We start from the raw sequence: 18508 nt of genomic DNA on the forward strand, positions 1-18508 counted from the left end.
TCAACTTTTGTTCGAGAAATTAAAAATATGTTCGCGCTTTCAAATATTGTTTGGAATTTAGAAATACGTTCCCATTTCAAACAAATGTTCCTGTTTTTCCAAAATGTTTCAGTTTTCTTAATTTTCTTCATGAATTTGGAAAGTGCTTCGTTCCACAAAACACCCCGTTTAAAAAATTTCTCAAATAATCCGGATCTCCTCTCCATGTTTGTTCTTTATGGTTCTAGGGTTTCAATTGATCAGTAACAACCGTTAGGTCAATTAGTAATAGAATGTCGTGTGTAACATTCGCTTGGGACTTCCTCCCGCAACGTGCGGCAGGTAAAAGCTCCCCTGAGAAGATGCACGGAAAAGCCTATTCGCCGCTAATTGCGAAGTTGTGTCAGGGCTTCTCACAGGATACCCAACTATCGTTCGGGAGTGGGCCGGTCCGTTTAATGTTGCAAGACCCCCAGTTTTGGGAACCTTCTAGAGGTTTGCAGTGGGTTTTTTTTGCGGTTTTTTGTTTCCTTTTTTTCTTTTTTGTTTCTGTTTTGAAAATTGTTCTAGATTTTTCAAAAAATGTACTGGATTTTCAAAAATTGTTTCAGATTTTCAAAACAATTTCTGTTTTTTCAAAGAATGTGCACGGAAGCAAGGCTCTCTTTCGTTTTATCAGCTTCACATTTAATTTTCTGCATCTCTGTTGGTATGGTGGGGGAGAGACCAGTTGAGGAAATGAATAGTTACTTTTAGATGAAGAAGATGAATAGGTACATGGAAACTTTGATTACATGAACCAGCAACGTAAAAAGGTTATGGGCTGGCACTCATGGTCCATTCGTTTAGCCAAGATAATACAATGAAGGAAATTGAACAGGGAGGTGGTACAGAAGGTTGAACACCATGTACTAAATAGTGATGTCATTGTGAGAACATTTTTACACGTAGGACCTATTTGATGATGTGGATAGGGTGCATGTCGAGATAAATAGGATAGTGGGAATAAGTCTTTCAGGTATATAGGATGAGGTATTCTAATTTTATTTTGTTTTTGTTTTTCTTGTGAGTGAAAAAATGATTTGGTGAAATATCTTGCAGACGAAATTATCAATTTGTTGGAAATATGTTTTACGGACAATTAATAAAGTGCTATTGCTAATCCTAAATGGACACCGTATACTATTTTTGTCAATACAATATTTTGAAGCTTCGACTTCACAAATGAATATCAAGTTGATAGTACCAGATTTATCATGATATATGCTTTCAGTAGCTTGTGTGTGATGTGAGTTAATGGGAAATATATGATTTTTATTTTAGAATGGACATATATAATTCAAAAGCTTGTATCAACTTCCTAAAGAACTTCATATTTGATGGTTGTGATACAAAAGTGTACCGTTACTTTTGTTCTTTGTATGCGTTGCACGGTATTTTATTTATCCTCTTAGGTTGTTAAACATTTTTCCGATTTAACTCCGAATGTGTTTGCGGAGATAAATTTTTGGTCATCAATGCGGCAGCCTACACAGGTGAAATATTACAGTATCCCCCTATACATTTATTGTCAAAACCTAAGTTTTCATTGTGAATTTCCTTGAACCCTTACATGTTTTGTTAGGAGTAAGAGAGTAATATGAATTCAATATGTGAGTACCCCCCCCCCCCTCCCCCATTTCCTTTTCTTCTAAAGTCATGTATGTATTTGTTTTTCTTGTTTTGCTACTGGGTTGATCTAGCTTGTACTGCTATCGTCAATAATGTGCTACCTTACCGCCAAAAAATTCAGCAGAAGAGATGTTCGTAAATCTAGTTAACAATGCTACTATAATGTAGGAAGACAGGAGCCATGACGGGTTCATTGTATTGCATCAAAGAAAGAAAATGTTCACAACCGGTTCGAGTGCTACGTCGCAAGACTAACATTGCAAGCCATCAATGGCCAAAACGAACAGAGAAGCACAAAAAAAATCAGCCAGTTATGTACAAGCCAGTCATCAAGGAGTATTGGGCAGAAGGATCTGAGTCCGTTCCTCATCGGAGCCATCCACAGTTTCTATACATGGATCCCAACTTCCTGAGATGATCTGTTTCCATATGCATCCCATTCACACCATTCGCCCCATCACAAATTGCATTGCTCTCTTTCTCTATCCGTGGCTTGGGTACTAGTACTAACATACTTATGAGCTACATGAAAAATAGAACAGGCGCAGTGCGTCTTTTATAAATGGGCAGGTCATGCTGAGAACAAGGCTGGTTGGTGAGAGTACGTACGTGCATAGCTTTTCTACGTCTGTGTACGTACGTGCACGCGCCACATGCTAGCTTCAGGCACGAACCAAAACCGTCAGCTTTGTTTCATCATCTTCGTCGTGCGTGACTGTATGAAACTATGAATACGTTTAACTCTTGTAATCTTGCTCATGAATTCAGCAGCTCGAATTTTAAATCTCACAATCTGGCTAGGCATTATTTATCTTTTGATTATCAGGGCTGATATATATGTGTGGTTTGGACATCCTCATTATCTCATTGTTATCTCTATATAAACATACCAATTTTTTGAGTAACAATAAAGCTTAGCAGATGCAGATTGATCTAGAAAATTCAGTCCCGTCGAGTTTATTTATTTTATGTTCGGGTGTGCTCTTATTAGTTGCCAGCTGATACATACACGACACAAAGAAACCAACTTCTTTAGATCCCTTCTCGACCTAGGTTTGGTTACATGATCTTGAGACTATCCACGAACCTTGTCCCTTCAGCCAGCGCCCTGAAGTTCCCCTTGACATACTCAACAAGGTCGATGGCCTTGTACGTCGCCTCCCCTAGCTCCGGGAGCGGCTTCACCATTCCGGCAACACAAGCATTCTGAAACATCACCACGGTGGCCCGCCCTTTCTCGACGTCCGGCAGCACCCTGTGCTCGGCGCTCTTGTACGTGCCATTGGTGAGGATCTGGAGAATGTCGCCGACGTTGATGACGAGGGCGCCTGGCAGCGGGTTCAACGGGTACCACCTGCCGTTTTTCCTCACCTGCAGGCCGGGGGTGTCGTCCACGTGCAGCAGCAGCGTCAGCCCGAGGCCGTCGTGGTGCGGCGTGATGCCGATCACCTTGTCCGGGTGGCGGCACGGAGGGTAGTAGTGGAAGGCAACACTCTGCCTCTTGCCCTGGAAGGTTTCCATGAGCGCCTCCTGCTCAACTCCGAGGTCGCTCGCCATGAACACCAAGAGGCGGCTTGTGAGATTTATCATCTCCATTGAGTACTCATCAAGTGCATCCCTGAATGATATGCGTATATTATCAGTATATGTATATGTACGCCCGCGAATGAGACGAAGGAAACGGAGCAATGCAGCATGTGATTAATTTGAGCAGGAGATGAAGAGAATTAGGACCTAAATGTTGACGGATCGGCAGGCCAAAACTCAATGTTCCTTTCCTCGTGTTGCTGTGTCATGAGGATTAGGCTCTCTGCCCAGTCCAACTTTTCAGACGATGCTCTGTTGTAGTGGTGTCCAAATCCTTCGAAGCCATTTGCTTGGATGGCCACCGCTTTCTTCTTCTCCAGCGGCAAGCCGAAGAACTGCAGAGTGTTATCTTTCATAGCTTGTACAACTGCTTCGTCGACTCCGTGGTTTGTTAACTGCGAATACAGAGGATGTAAATTTGGTATACATAGATCAACAAATTAAAGTGTAGACAGTCCACATGGTTTCTGGGCATGGTTCTCATTTTCAGTGAAATTTCACCAGAACTTGGAAAATTTTCTACCATGCATCTGGCCAAGCTGAGGATATCTAAAAATTACAGAAATAATTTCAGTGCAGTCGTGCCAGAAATTAATATACTTCCTAACCAGCAAGATCTCGCACTACAATTTGTCTAGGACCATTAACAACTACGGAGTAGTATACGAATATCAAAAGGCACGAGTGAATGCCATCTCTCCAAAAGAATGGTACGTAGGTATGATGGAAACGCGAGCAAAGATAAGAACCTGGAAGAAGCCCCAGTCTCGGCACGCGGAGCCAAGCCTGGCGGTCTCGGCGTCCGAGAACTCCGGGTCAAGCAGCCTGGCCATGTCTACAACCGGCAGCTCGTAGCTCTCGTCGTCGCCCACGACGACCCCGTCCCTGACCTCGTCGGACCGGACATACCTGTCGGGGATCACGGTGGAGTCGGCGAACGCGGCGTCCGTGATCTCGGCCCTGCTGATCACCTTGTCGCCGATCCGCTCCATGGATCCTGCCGTGCCCCTCCCCTCCCCTCCCAGCAATGCTGAACTGCGTTGGGTAGGTGTGCTGGGTTGAGAGTTGTGCGCCCGGACGAGAATCCACTCAAGTATAGAGTTGGGTGGGTGTTGGGTTGAGCTTGTTGGCTTTCCATGGAATGCTGTCGGTGGTTGGCCATGCACGCTCGGTGGTGGAGGGGCCGGGTCATGCACGCTCGGTGTCCACAGTGATATCCCCGTGATTCATGATTCAGCTAATCAGCTTCACTCCAAATCAACCAGACGACAAGTCATCGCGGCTTTTGTTGCTATATCGTGATGGTACGATCGATGATACTGCAACAATAGACAAACACATGCACGAACCGTTCATTTGTGTTGATTTGTGATTGGAAAACGTTTGCCAACGAAGCTTCGGCCGGTCCGTCCACCCGTGTAGCCCCAAACATGGACAGACCGGCCGAAGCTACTCAGGACATGAATAGCAAACAAATCAACACAAATTGTCCCTCACATGTCAACGAAGCTATTCAGGATCCCGACATGTCAGGACAGTGGACCCACACGCGAACAAATCTCGCACCTTAACTCTTCCTACTTGGTTCTCCGCAGCTCGTTTCCTTTTTCTCTTTCTCTCTCCCACCTTCGCGAAGCTGGCCGTCGTCTCGCCGTCCACCTCGTCGCCAGTGACAACGCCGCCGTGAGCGGTTACTTTTCTTTTTTGAGTCGCTTAATGTGCGTACTGTCGCCGTGAGTAAGTGCGTTGAGTGGGCCTTGGGCCTTGTAGCATGTGTCTGGCTGGTTGCTTTATAAGCACCGGCATTACTCTGAATAGAAGTAATTTCTAGCCTCTCGTTTTTCTCTTACCCAGCCGTGTCTCTCTCTTCTGTGTCTCCCTCCTCCTTCTCTTCAGAACCAGCTCCGGCTACCCCATCCCTATCTCTGGCGACGCCTCAACCCCGAGGACATTGTTCATGCTTTGCGATTCGTTTTTCTTTTCTTTTCTGGTTTGTTCTCTGAGGTGTTTGGTTTGTGGTAAATCGACTCACCACATTTGTGTTTAGTCGATTCCTTAACAGGTCGAAGCCTATTACTAGGTCGACCCAATCTTCCCCTTTATCTTTTTGTTTTTTCTTTCTCCTTTTCCTTTCTTATTTTATTTTAATTTATTTGTTCGTTTTTATAACAATAGGGTTACCCGAGTCATTAGATCAAAATCTATAATACAGATATTTGAAATGTTGTTGCACAACCATGAATGATTCAATACGGTTAATCAAAATATTATTGGAACGAAGGGGACGGTGGCACACGGCAGCAATGGTGACGATCATGATAGCCTGCTGGCCTAGTTGGGTGTAAACTTGGAGGGCATGAGCACTCCACTGCTTCCCCTTGGATTATGGATGAAAATAACATAACAAAGACCAGTTTATTGTGGGGATACTTCGTGTTTCTTTTGACAGTCCAAGATGTACTTCGTTTTAGGGGGAAAGTATAGATACTTAACTTTTTTTCGCAATCTTCTCTCCCTTTTACTAAGAGCATCTCTAGTGGATGGTGTATATGGAGGTGGATGATAAATATACACGTTGCAAACAGAAAAATGCTTCCCAGTGGAACGTGTATACGGGCGTGGAAGTTATACACGTCCATCCACGAGGCTACTCCTCGTGTAAATAAACACGAGCCAGCCACGCTCGTGGAGCTCGCGGCGTTGTGCGGGAGGGCTGGCAGCGCTGTGCGGGGCGGGGGGCGGGCGGGCTGCTGGCGAAGGGGGGGTGCGGGGCGGGGTGCGGGCGGGCTGCTGGCGGCGGGCGGGGTGCGGGCGGGCTGCTGGCGGCGCTGCGGCGGCGGGGTGCGCGGCGGCGGGGTGCGGGTGGGGTGCGCGGCGCTGCGGCGGCGGGGTGCGGGTGGGGTGCGCGGCGGCGGGGTGCGGGTGGGGTGCGCGGCGCTGCGGCGGCGGGGTGCGGGCGGGCTGCTGGCGGCGCTGCGGGGTGCGGGCGGGCTGCTGGCGGCGGGGTGCGGGCGGGCTGCTGGCGGCGCTGCGGGGTGCGGGCGGGCTGCTGGCGGCGGGGTGCGCGGCGCTGCGGCGGCGGGGTGCGGGCGGGCTGCTGGCGGCGCTGCGGGGTGCGGGCGGGCTGCTGGCGGCGGGGTGCGGGCGGGCTGCTGGCGGCGCTGCGGGGTGCGGGCGGGCTGCTGGCGGCGGGGTGCGCGGCGCTGCGGCGGCGGGGTGCGGGCGGGCTGCTGGCGGCGCTGCGGGGTGCGGGCGGGCTGCTGGCGGCGGGGTGCGGGCGGGCTGCTGGCGGCGCTGCGGGGTGCGCGGCGGCGGGGTGCGGGCGCTCCAGATCTGGCGACGGGAGGGGCAGGGCGGCGGCCTGGCAGAGGAGGACCGGCAGCCTGGGCAGAGGAGGGGCCGACGGCCAGGGCAGAGGATCCCGTGCCCGCATCGCCAGCGCTCGAGCTCCTGCTCCACCCGCTCGAGCTCGGCCTGCTGCAGGTCTTCGGCTCCGGGTACTCGCCGGAGACGAGGTTGGGGCCGTCGCTGTGGTGGCCCAACGGTCACCCTAGCGATGGAAATGGAACGAGGGAGGCACCCTCGAGTCCATGGACATCTTGGATGCCACGGAGAAGGCTGCCGGCGACGAGGGAGACGGCTGCAATGCGACGAAGCTCCCCTGTCTTGTTCTCTGAACCTGTGTGCACTACTGAATCCAAATTTACACGTCCTAATTTACACATTTCATTGAAAAATTAGGACGTGTATAATTTAACAACGTGTATATAAACGTGTATATGAAGATATACACGTTCAAATATACACCATCCACTAGAGATGCTCTAAGGGAGCTAGCTCTCTACTCTAGTTTTCAGGAGCGGTTGTGTGCCGCCCACAGTGACAATTCTGCAACTGTTGCCTGGATGAAGCCGATACTGGGCTGGGCCGTAACCACGTTGCCTCGTCATGCTGACACCACTTTTTTTTTTGTTTATTTAAGCAAATACTGAATAGATATATTTTGAAAAAAATAAATTGCTTATTTTTTTTTCAAAGGTGTTAATCGCACATAAAATTGAAAATGTAGTATAACACAATGTTCGTTCAACCCTTAAAAACATGTACAATCCAGGAAAAGAGTATGTGACATTACACAAATGTCCACGCGTTTTAAGAAATGTACTATACAGTTTCAGAAAATATTGTATAAATGTAAAAAAGGAAAGTTCCTGCCAGTAAAAAGAGATGTTTCGCAAATTGTTTCTGACATTTGAAAAACAATGTATATAAAAAACGATAATGTAGTCTAAAAATAATGTATCATGTCATACAAAAAATGTTCCAGTGTGTATTAAAAAATATTGAAAACAACTATTTAAAAAATGCCAATTTTTTATTTCAAAATTTAAAATTATATAAGAAAATATTTTGAATATATACGTAAAATGTACAATATGTATGAAAAAATAGGCATCAAAGCATATTTAAAAGAATTTCTTATGTATTTTTAAAATGGTAAATTTCCAGGTGTTTACGGAAATGCAATGTATATTGAATATATATATATATATGTTTAAAAAATAAAAAATAAAACAATTAAAACAAACAAAACCAAATAAATAAGGAAAACTGAAAATAACAACCAAAAAACTCGGAGAAACACAGAAGAAAACCGATGCGCGACATACAATGGAAGAGGGGAAAACTAGAAGGAAAAACCACTTAAGTGGTACAGTGTTGGGCCTGACCGGATAGTTATCCACTATAGGCGATTTCAAATGAAAATTGCCAATTCACTTGTTAAGGAGAAATCACTAATTAGGAAATACACCTTTCAACGATTATTTCCACCTTCACAGATTGTGACAAGTGGCGCACTCCATGTGTGCCACTTGTTGCAACCTGGGAGTTCTTTCCTTTTTTCGTAGATCCGAATTTTGAAAACGTTTTATCTCCTAAACCGTGTGTTCAAATCTCGAACAGATTTCACCGTTGGCTTTCTCGCGTCGAGATCTTCAAAACTAGATCCCATGTTGATAGGTTTTGACGAACTTTTTATCATGAAAAAAATGGAAGAAAAAAACCGGACGAAAAAACCGTGCCTCACGTGATAGAAAAAAAGCATAAAAGGTGTTTTTTTTTCCTTTCCGAGAGGCACGGGTCATGCATCTCGCGAAGGCAAAACCGTGCCTCTCGCGGAAGCAAAACCGTCCCTCTCGTGGAAAAAAGAGAGCAGAAAACTCGTTTTCCCCCTTCTCGGGAGAGGCACGGGCATGCCTCTCGCAAATGCAAAATCGTGCCTTTCACGGAAGCAAAATCGTGCCTATCGGAAAAAAAAACAGAAAACGCGTTTTTTTCTTTCAGGACAGGCACGGGCATGCCTCTTGCAAAGGCAAAACCGTGCCTTTCGCAAAAGGAAACCGTGTCTCTCGTGAAAAAAAAAACCTGAAAACACGTTTTTTTTTCCTTTTCGAAAGGCACGGGCGTGCCTCTAGCGAAAACAAAATTGTGCCTTTCGTGAAAACAAAACCGTGCCTCTCGCAAAAAATGAAAACGCGTTTTTTCCTTTCTGAGAGACACGGCCGTGCCTATCGCGAAGGCAAAACCGTGCCTCTTGCTGAAGCAAAACCGTGTCTCTCGCAAAAAACAGAAAATAAGTTTTTCGCTAAAAAACACGTTTTTCGCAAAAAAAAATGATTTTTTTGTCCAAAAGTTAGAAAAGGCCAGTGAAAAACCATAGCACCAAAAAATCGGAAAATAATCACTCAAAAAAGGCGGAAACGCGTGCGGAAAAAATAAAAAAATAAAATTCGAAGGGAACGCTCAGAGCGCGACACTTGGCGACGGCTGGAAACGCGCCAGATGTTTTATCTCTTTAACTATGCGTTCAAACCATGGACCGTTTTCATCATTGGATTCTTTATGTCAAGATCTATGAAACTAGATCTTATGTTAATAGGTTTCGAGAAACTATATTTTTTCATGGAAGAACCAAAAAAGGTGTTAGAAAAAATGATAACCGGAAGCAATTTTCATTTTCGTTTTGCTAATAGAAAGACGAATAGACAAAAAGCTTATACGGAGTAATAAACAAAAGAAAATCTAAACATGAATTGCCAAAAAATATCCAAACATGTCAAAAACAAAATCCCAAAATATTAAAAAGTGAAGCTGCACTATTTGGTTGTAATAGCGTACCCTTACGCGAAAGTGTACAGCAAGTCATTCCATTTTATTTAGGGTGGTTTTTAAAATACTATAACTTTTGAACCGAGCTTCGACGATCCGTTTTCACTGTTGTGTTTCTTGCGATAAGTACTTCAAAACTAGATCCCATATGGATAGATTTCGACAAACTTTTTTTTGAACAACTATGGGGTGATATTTAGGCAACTTTAGTGGTAAAGAAAAGCAACTTCTTATTAGTGTGCGTAGTATGATCGTCTATCAACAAAAATTCTTTTTAAATTATCTATCATGACTAGAAGATTAAATAACTTCACCCTTTAGCAACCACATGGAAAATATGGTTATCTATTTCCAAACTGAAATGGTTAAATTATATGTCGGATGTGCATGTTCGGCTCCGCATGCGTTGGATGTCCATTAATTTATGTATGAAAAAAATCAAAAAGTTATAACTATCAAATCGTGTGTCGAAATTATAATATGTTTTCACCGTTGGGTTACTCGTGACGAACTCTTCAAAACAAGATCTCATATGAATATGTTTTAAAGAAATTTTTTCAAAAGCAACTTCAATGCTATATGAGGCAACTTTAGTGCTAAGCAAAAGCAACTTTCATGCTAGATGAATTGCATTGTGTTTATACACATGAGTTGCTTATTGAATACACTGGAGTTGCGTAAAAAACACACTAAAAGTTGTTAATTTTGTTGCGATACTCAACCGCAATTATGACAACTATTCATAAATAGCAAGCAACTGAGCATTACTGACAGGCAACTGAACATCAAACGTAGGCAATTGATTATGAGTGATAGGCAACTGAACATCAAAATTGAGCAATTTTATAGTATTTGTTAGGCAACTGAGCATCAATCATAGGTAACTTTTACAGTATTTGTAGACAACTGAGCATCAATCATAGGTAACTGATCATCATTGTTCAATTATGTAAAGCTTTTAGAGGTGAATCTAGTCAACTGTTAGTCGTGGTAACCAACTTAGAAGAATTCTTCGTAGATAGATAGTCATACTAAGGGGGAAGGAGTTGCTTGCCTATAGCACTAAAATTGCCTCATCTAGCACATAAAGTTGCATAAAAAAAAGTTCGTCGAAACCTATCAATATGGCATCGAGTTTTGAAGAGTTCGTCGTAAGAAACACAATCGTGAAAGCGGATCGTCATTCTGACGCTCGGTTCAAAAATTATGACTTTAAAAAAAATTAAAACGCTAATGAATGCATGTGATTTGTTGTCCTCAAATGTGCCCGCTACCGCGAGCGGACGCTGCTGCGCTCGGTAAGCATGTCCAAACAAAATAACACCGTCGTATGAACGCGGCGGTGCAACCTCTGCGTCCAACGCACGCGTCACCCTTCCTATAAAATCCAAATCCCATGCCGCCATAGACAACAAACCAACCCACCATGGACATGGAGCTCGCCAAGGCCGTTCGGTGTGAGACCGCCTTCAGCAAGCGCGTGCTTCGGCACCTCACTGCCGAGCCCAACACCGGCGGCAAGAACGTCGTCGTGTCCCCGCTCTCCATCCACGCTCAACGAGATTGTCGCCCTCCTCGGCCCCACCGGTGGCCGCGCCCACGCGCTGCTCGCCTCGCACGTCACCATGCACGTGTTCGCCGACAGCAGCGACGACGACGCCGAGCCCAAGGTCCAGTTCGCTAACGCCGTCTGGGCCAACGCCACGGCGGAGCCCCTCAACCCCGACTACGCACGCGTCATCACCCAACACTACCGCGCCCAAGCTCGCGAGGCATCCTTCACAACCATGGTAACTCACCTTCTCTCTGAACTCTTGGACTCATGCAGGGATGCTTGTGATATCGCCAAAGTTTCTTAATCGATCTTATCTTTCTTTTGGCCGGAGCAAACGGAGTTTTTTTTAAAAAGACCACGTGCATAATCAAATTGCTAGAAAAGACCTCCTCTAAATAAAATTAATAAAAAAAACAAACGATCGTGGCAGCTGGCGGGCCAGCCGACAAACGGCATCTGCCCGCCACACCCATAGGTGGCAGCACTGTTCACTTTGACGCACCGCAATTACTGGTCATTGTTGTTCATAAAAAATGAACAGTGTTTAAAAAAATAATCAAAAAATAGCAAAATATCTGAAATTTTGCATCCAACTAGAACACTCGATCATCTTTGCTGCCAAAAAGTTCAGTTTTTTTTTTAATTTTTCTGCTATTTTTTTCAAGAATACTATTCCAAAAAGTTCATGTCGACATCGCCTGCCGCCCCGACTACAAGGTACTGAAACTCCTCTACGCGTGTGGCACCGGCGACGGTTCGCCATGTACGTCTACGTCCCGAACGAGCGACACGGCCTGCAGGGCATCCTGCACAGGCTTGCCTCCAGCCCGGAGCAGCTCGAGACGGACTCCATGGCGCTGCGGACTAGCGTCGCCGTGGGCGCCTTCAAGGTGCCCAAGTTCACCGTGTCGCACAAGACGAAGGCGAGCGAGATGCTGCAGAGCCTCGGGCTGCGCCTGACGTTCAGCCCCGCCGCAGATTTCTCGGAGTTGCTGGCGTGGCCGAACCTGCCGCTCATCGTGTCCCAAGTCTATCTCGAGTCCTTCGTGGAGGTGAACGAAGAAGCCATCGCTTGTATCCTCGGTAGTTGTGCAGGGGGCTGGACGCCGGTGGACTTCGTCGCCGACCACCCTTTCATGTTCTTGACCAAGGAGGAGCTCACCGGCGTCATTGTGTTCGCCAGCCAAGTTGTAAACCCTTCGCTCTAGATTCTTGCTTGTTCGTAGTCATAGATGTGTTCCCCAAGTTCTAAGCCTTCTAGGTGGTAAATTTCTGGTGAACTATTATGTGTCATTGGAGTAATATATGTTTGAACCATTTGGCGATTTATGGTACTCCCTCCGTTCTAAAATATAAGACCTTTTAGGAATTTCATTAAAAGACTACATACGGAACAAAATGAATGAATCTATATTCTAAAATATGTCTATGTACATCCGTATGTAGTTTATAATATAATCTCTAAAAGGTCTTATATTTAGGAACGGAGGGAGTATTACACATTTGAGTTATACCTGGCCATTGTAAGGGTTTGATATCATTCTGCACAGATGAACCATGCATACATCCACATTTTTCAAATGAAAGCTACATTCTCTAGATAATCCATCCACTCACTACTAACTAACCAAAGGATAAACAACACATATAGGTTCTCCTTTCAGAGTAGAATGATACACGATTGTCCTAAAAGAGGTACATGCTACTACAGAGCATGCAAGTACTGCTGTTGCAGGTGAGCACCAAAGAAACAGGCATCAAACAGACGTCGCGGAAAAGAGCATGCCCGGTCTCTTCAGTTACGATCATTCCTCAATCATGCACGTCTGTCAATGGGAGCCAATAGATGTGTCATTTGGATCCAGGTAGATGTTAATAGAGTGATACTTAGAGCTAATCTTTGCGTCTTGCCACAAACAGTTTGCCCATATCTTCAGTAACAACGTTACTCCTGTCAAAACCAAAAGGGTAAACAATATTCAGAGGCATTAATGATGGAATATGCGGAAGAAGTTTCTAGGCATAAATGGCGAAACACTAGCCTAAGTTCACTCGAAACATGGATCGTAGGTCTCAACGTAGTTTTAAGTAGATGAAAACAGCACTAACCTTCCACTAAGCTGTGGCGGAACTAATGTGCTCGCAGCAGCATTCCTGGCACCACGAGATTGTGCTGACTGTGCCCTCGGAAATTTACTACGTGGATCTTGAATAGCTGATCCATTTGATTCTCTTTTCCTTGATGAACTTCCCATGATACCAGCAGAACCTCTGTTGGGGAGAGAGGGGGAATCAAAAAGATCCGCAATGTCTGGTAGGTCAAAGGATGGCGCGGGCAGGGAGACATTCCTGGACAACAAAAACACAGAATATCAGCTTAAAAACTCAGATAGCATGGCCGAACCTACAAAGAGAGGCCAATGAAATATAAGCAAGTCATTAATATGACATACAACAAGGAGATAGACATACATGTAAGCAAATGCACTTGACATGGACATCAGCGGAAAGCAAATTCAGCTTCAACACATGAAATGGCTAGGCAGTTGTTGAGACTTTTGGTGAATAAAGTATGAACATGTAATGGCACAGATCATAAGACTTAAGAGGAAAGTTAAGCTGAACAGCCTACCTAAATGAATCCTGCAAGGTTATAATTAGCAACCTGTGCATGCACATTCAAACAGAGAAAGAACTGTACATACATGGAAACGTCCTGCGCATGATTTTCACACAAGGGGCAACTATGAACAAGCAACTGTAGCTTGTCAAACACTAAAACAATGACCTCTGTACAAGAAGAGAAGCGCAAAAGGCATGTGCTCAATGAATCATTGGTTGAGAATTCGATTATCTTAAGTTGTAAGAAAAGCCCTTCATCTGTAAGGGAAGCACACCCAAATTCATCTACGGCCACCACCTATTAGCACCACATTTAGTTCAAGGCTGCTCAACATCCAACAAAACTATCAATTCAGTTTCCTGAAATTTAAGAAGGAAATTCCCTTTATAATCATCATCATCCATGAACGCTCCATGAAACATTTGCCCCCTGACAAACCAACACAGGACACGCAGGTTTTCCTGCATACCAGGTAAGGAATCGCCATAACTCATAACAGGAACCCAACAGTTGACAGAAGCAATTTCTGGCTTCACATATCGGCGATTCAGCGTAGGACTTGAAATGTTATATAACGTCACCACAGGACGCTCCTCTGGGTTCTGAAGCTACAAGATCCCCGCCAGCAAGGAGCAACCGAGCACGGCATGAGCACATACAAACAAATTAAAGCCCTCTACTTGTGCTGCTAGACTGCTGCCTACTGTGGCGTGGTGATTTGGCACCAAGTAGCGCGAGCTCTAGCACATCCACGCAGTTCTTTCTACTCGGTGGCTGCACACGACATCAGAAAGTCAAAATCTAAGTCAAAATCCAGCAGCCGCGGTCACGGCCTCCGGCAACCAATGCGCAAATCGACAGCCCCCCATGAATCCTAGTCCCTGCAATCGAAACCCTAGAGAGGGAGGGAGAGAGAGGCGGCACGGGGGGGCTTACTGGCTGGGGGCGGGCGGCGGCGCGGCAGGCCGGGGCGCGGACGGCGAGGGCGACGGAGGCCTCGGCTGCGGCCCGACGGCGGGAGAGGGGCGGAGAGGAGTGGCCGGAGCGGCGGCGGCGGCGGGAGGGTCGTCGCCGGCTTCGTCCTCGTCGGAGGAGGCGTCGTAGGCGACCAGCGACATCGGGTCCGGGTGCGGGTGCGGGTGCGGCTCGGTCGGCTGTGATGGTGCGGCGCCGTGATTCGGGTGGACGGGCCGGTTTACTCGTGGGCCGGTGCGGTGAGCTCGTGGGATCGAGCCCGGATGTTGTAAATCCAGTAAACTGCTACCATTTTTTCTAAAAGAAAAGAATAAGAATAGGGGTGTTTATTCCTCCGAAATAGCATTACAGTCTGCTAACACAAGCTCTTTTATGTTGTCTGGAACCTGGCGCAACCAACAAGCGGTGCTACCTCCACATCTCCCTACATTAGCTGGACTACGAGAAACACTATTTTGCTTACAATCAATTTTTAGCGGAACAAAACCTCGAAGTTGTAGTAACTTCTTTATCTCCATCATGAGATGTCCACAGGCAGAACGGTCGAACGAGTCATCCGTCAAGGCTGCAACGGCAGTTGGGTTATCCGATTGGACAACCACTCGGAGATCAATGCGTTCCAACCAACGAAGTCGTTCCCTGTCCTTCCAGCCTTGTCTGGGTAGAGGTCGTGGGCCACTCTTTGTTGCCTGTGTTGGTGCCGCCAAGGTCTCAATCCGGGTGTTTCAAGGATTTCAATGTTAGTGCCTTTTTTGGTCTCTACTTTGGAGTCCAAGTTTGCCCTACTGCGCACAGAGGTCTTTTCAGGAGGTTGAGCTGCTCTGTGCTGAGCTTCGCGATGATCTTGCCGAGCTTCAGGTTGCACCGTTTGTGCCCTTGCTGCCTGAGCTCCAGGTTGGTTCCATTGATGAGGAGGCTAAATGCTTCTTTGTAGAATTTTCTCCTCGTGCTCTGGAATCAACATCGTCTGTTTCTGGAAGAGTGGTCATCACCGGAGACGTGGCTCCAGTTCTGCAGATTATGCCTGAGCTGCAGGAGCTTTTGTGGTGAATCATCCATGATGCTATGGATCAAGTTGGGCTCATTGGAGTCCTTTGCGGTGATTGTTACGCCCTTGCCACCACTGTTAGAGTCCTGCCATTCGCCCGACTTTGTGGAAAGTGAAGGCTTGGCTTCGTCACGTGAGCAATTGGAGACGCCGGTGGTACCTGTGGATGATGATGTTGAGACGGTCGGTATGTTGGTGTCTGATCCTTTGGAGCCAAGCCAATCACTTGCCTTTGTGGATTGTGAAGGTTTCGACGGTGCGGTCACCATTGGGCAGGTGGAGTCTGTGCATGACAAGGTTGACGCGATTCTCTTTCAAATAGAGATTCAAAGTTTGCTCAATCGGTTGGAAGCGGCTAGCCCTAGGTCTAGCAAGAAAATTGTTGGAGGAGGCTCTCACGAGCAAAAGTAAGAAGAGTGACGCCGCAGGAAAGACGTCCTTAGCTGCTTGAAAAATGATCATTAGTCTCTTGGGTTGTTCATTTGGCATGGCTTGTCTTCATGGTTTTGTTGATGCACGTGCTCTTTCGTCGAGTTACTCCCGTTGGAGATGTCTTTCCGATGTAGCAATGGGGGTTAATAGTTGTTACTTGTTGGGTATGACTTCGGGATGTGTTTATGGGGTTGCATGCTCTGTGAGTAGTCTACATGTGGTTTGTTTGTATTGACTTTCGCCCGGTTTTCCGCTAATTAATCGGACAATTCTCTTCTTCTTATTTAATCGATGAGGCAAATATTTTACCTAGGTTTCTAAAAAAAACTATATGATACTACTCCCCATTATGAGGGCATGTACAATGGAGGTAGCAGCAAGGAGCTGCCTCCGTACATCCATGTAGGCTTGGAGACCCAGAGCTATTGTTCATATTGATTAATGACCAACCCACCCACGCACTGCCTCACATGTGCCTACATGCGTCAGCCTTAGCTCCTTTCTTTCCCAACCCGCCACACCTTTCTTTACTTTTGATTCTTTCTCTTTCCTTACCTTAGGGTATGTACAATGCATAGCCTTAGGGTGATGCTCAATATGTCATATAGGATCGGATGTCAGAAAAAGTAGGTTCGGATAAGGAAGCGGGATCCTATGCAGGAGGCGGGTGCTTGAAGAGAAAAGGTGTGGTCCGGTGTAAAAAGTTGAAAAAGTTAGATTAAAAAGTAGAGATGTATGTGTATTAGAGTCTTTATTTTTTATTCTTTGATGAGGCACCCTGATGGTAGCTTGCATTGTAAAGAAAAAATTAATATAAATGCGTCAAGAGTCATCTCTTGTCAACCAGCGAGCGAGGGGACTTGTATGTGTGACGGCCGCCTTGGCTAACCCTAGCCGCCGCTCCAAAAAAAGCCAGGGCTCCACCGCCTCCCGCTGGCGTCGTCGCTGGTACGCCCCGTCTCCGGTGGCCTTAGGGCCATGGAGGCGGAGTGGATTTCGGCCCTTGCCGGTGGGACGGCTCCGTTGTTAGATCTTTCTTCAAGTTTTGTTAGGGTTTGTGTTCTGCTCAGGAAGACGAGACGGTGGCGGCTCCCTCAAGAAGGAATAAAGGTCTCCCCGCCCAGCCCCCGTTCCGGTGATGCGTCTAGCATCGTTGGTGGGCGTGTGGAGGTGTGTCTCCGGTGGATCTATCTTTGGTGGATTTGCTCGGATCTGTTCGTCGTTCGTCTTTGTTCGTGTGTTTTTAGGTTGGATAATTCCGATATACACTCTTCATCTGCAACGATTGTTGTTTTGGTGTGTTGGTCGTGTGAGGCCTTAGAGCATCTCCAATAGATGGTCCAAATGTAAAAGTAACTAACTTTTGGACCGTTTGAGGCCAAAAACGCAGCTCCAACAGACAGTCCATATGTAAAACCATTTGGACCGCGGCCTCCTCGTGATGTAAAATGCAACACCTCGGAGTGCAAATTTACATCACGAGATGCATCTGGTCCAAAACCAGCCGCCACCCGCGAACGCCCAACCGCCACTTCATTTCCTTTCCCGCCTGCACGCTCGCGACCTCCCGCCCGTACGCCGCCGCCCCGTCGCCCCCACAACCCGTCGTCACCCCGCCGCACGCCGCCCGCATCAGATCCGGCCCCGCCCGCCCCGCCCCGTACGCCTCCCCGTGCGTCACTGCCCCGTCCTCCGCCCCTCAGCTCCGCCCCGCCCGGCTCCTGTTGGGGAACGTTGCATGGGAAACAAAAAAATTTCCTACGCAGACGAAGACCTATCATGGTGATGTCCATCTACGAGAGGAGATTAGATCCACACACCCTTGTAGATCGCTAAGCAAGAAGCGTTAAGAAACGCGGTTGATGTAGTGGTACAGCTTCGTGATTCAAATCACTGTCGTCCCACGATCCGTTCCGATCTAGCGCCAAACGAAGGGCACCTCCGCGTTCAGCACACGTACAGCTCGATGACGATCTCGACCTTCTTGATCCAGCAAGAGATACGGAGAAGTAGATGAGTTCTCCGGCAGCGTGATGGTGCTTCGGTGGTGGTGATGATCTACTCCTGCAGGGCTCCGCCCGAGCTCCGCAGAAATCCGATCTAGAGAAAGAACTACGTGGTATAGGTTTGAGTTGCACGTGGCAAAGTTGTGTCTCAAAAAGCCCTAAACCATCAATATATATAGGAGGAGGGGAGGGGCTAGCATTGGGGCTCAAGGGAGCCCCAAGGGCGCCGGTCGAAGGGGAGGAGGTGGACTCCCACCCTAATTCGGTTTGGGGGAAGGAGTCCACTCCTTCCTTCCCAACTCCCTCTTTCCTTTTTTTTCCTTTGGTATTTTCCACTTGTGGCGCCATGGCCCTATTGGGCTGGCCTCACCAGCCCACTAAGGGCTGGTGCGCCACCCTAGGGTCACTGGGCTCACTCCCGGGTGGGTGGGTGATGACCCACAAGTATAGGGGATCAATCA

General features: G+C 46.9%; 2 protein-coding genes and 1 pseudogene across 2 annotated transcripts; 1 reads left to right on the forward strand and 2 right to left on the reverse strand.

Annotated features, from left to right (window-relative positions):
- Positions 1 to 2578: 2578 nt before the first annotated feature.
- Positions 2579 to 4346, reverse strand: LOC123440895 (protein SRG1-like). Its single transcript, XM_045117440.1, has 3 exons — positions 3987 to 4346; positions 3385 to 3632; positions 2579 to 3268 (listed from the first exon to the last, which is right to left on the reverse strand). The coding sequence occupies exons 1-3, from the start codon at positions 4227 to 4229 to the stop codon at positions 2710 to 2712; spliced, it is 1050 nt and encodes a 349-aa protein (XP_044973375.1). The 5' UTR covers positions 4230 to 4346; the 3' UTR covers positions 2579 to 2709.
- A 6473-nt stretch (positions 4347 to 10819) lies between these two features.
- Positions 10820 to 12273, forward strand: LOC123442147 (annotated as a pseudogene).
- A 205-nt stretch (positions 12274 to 12478) lies between these two features.
- LOC123440897 (CASP-like protein 4A1) lies at positions 12479 to 14719 on the reverse strand. The gene is made up of 3 exons (XM_045117441.1): positions 14523 to 14719; positions 13073 to 13312; positions 12479 to 12914 (listed from the first exon to the last, which is right to left on the reverse strand). The coding sequence occupies exons 1-3, from the start codon at positions 14702 to 14704 to the stop codon at positions 12857 to 12859; spliced, it is 480 nt and encodes a 159-aa protein (XP_044973376.1). The 5' UTR covers positions 14705 to 14719; the 3' UTR covers positions 12479 to 12856.
- Between the last annotated feature and the right edge of the window lie 3789 nt (positions 14720 to 18508).

Source organism: Hordeum vulgare, chromosome 3H, assembly GCF_904849725.1.
Source record: "Hordeum vulgare subsp. vulgare chromosome 3H, MorexV3_pseudomolecules_assembly, whole genome shotgun sequence".
Taxonomy (NCBI): Eukaryota; Viridiplantae; Streptophyta; class Magnoliopsida; order Poales; family Poaceae; genus Hordeum; species Hordeum vulgare.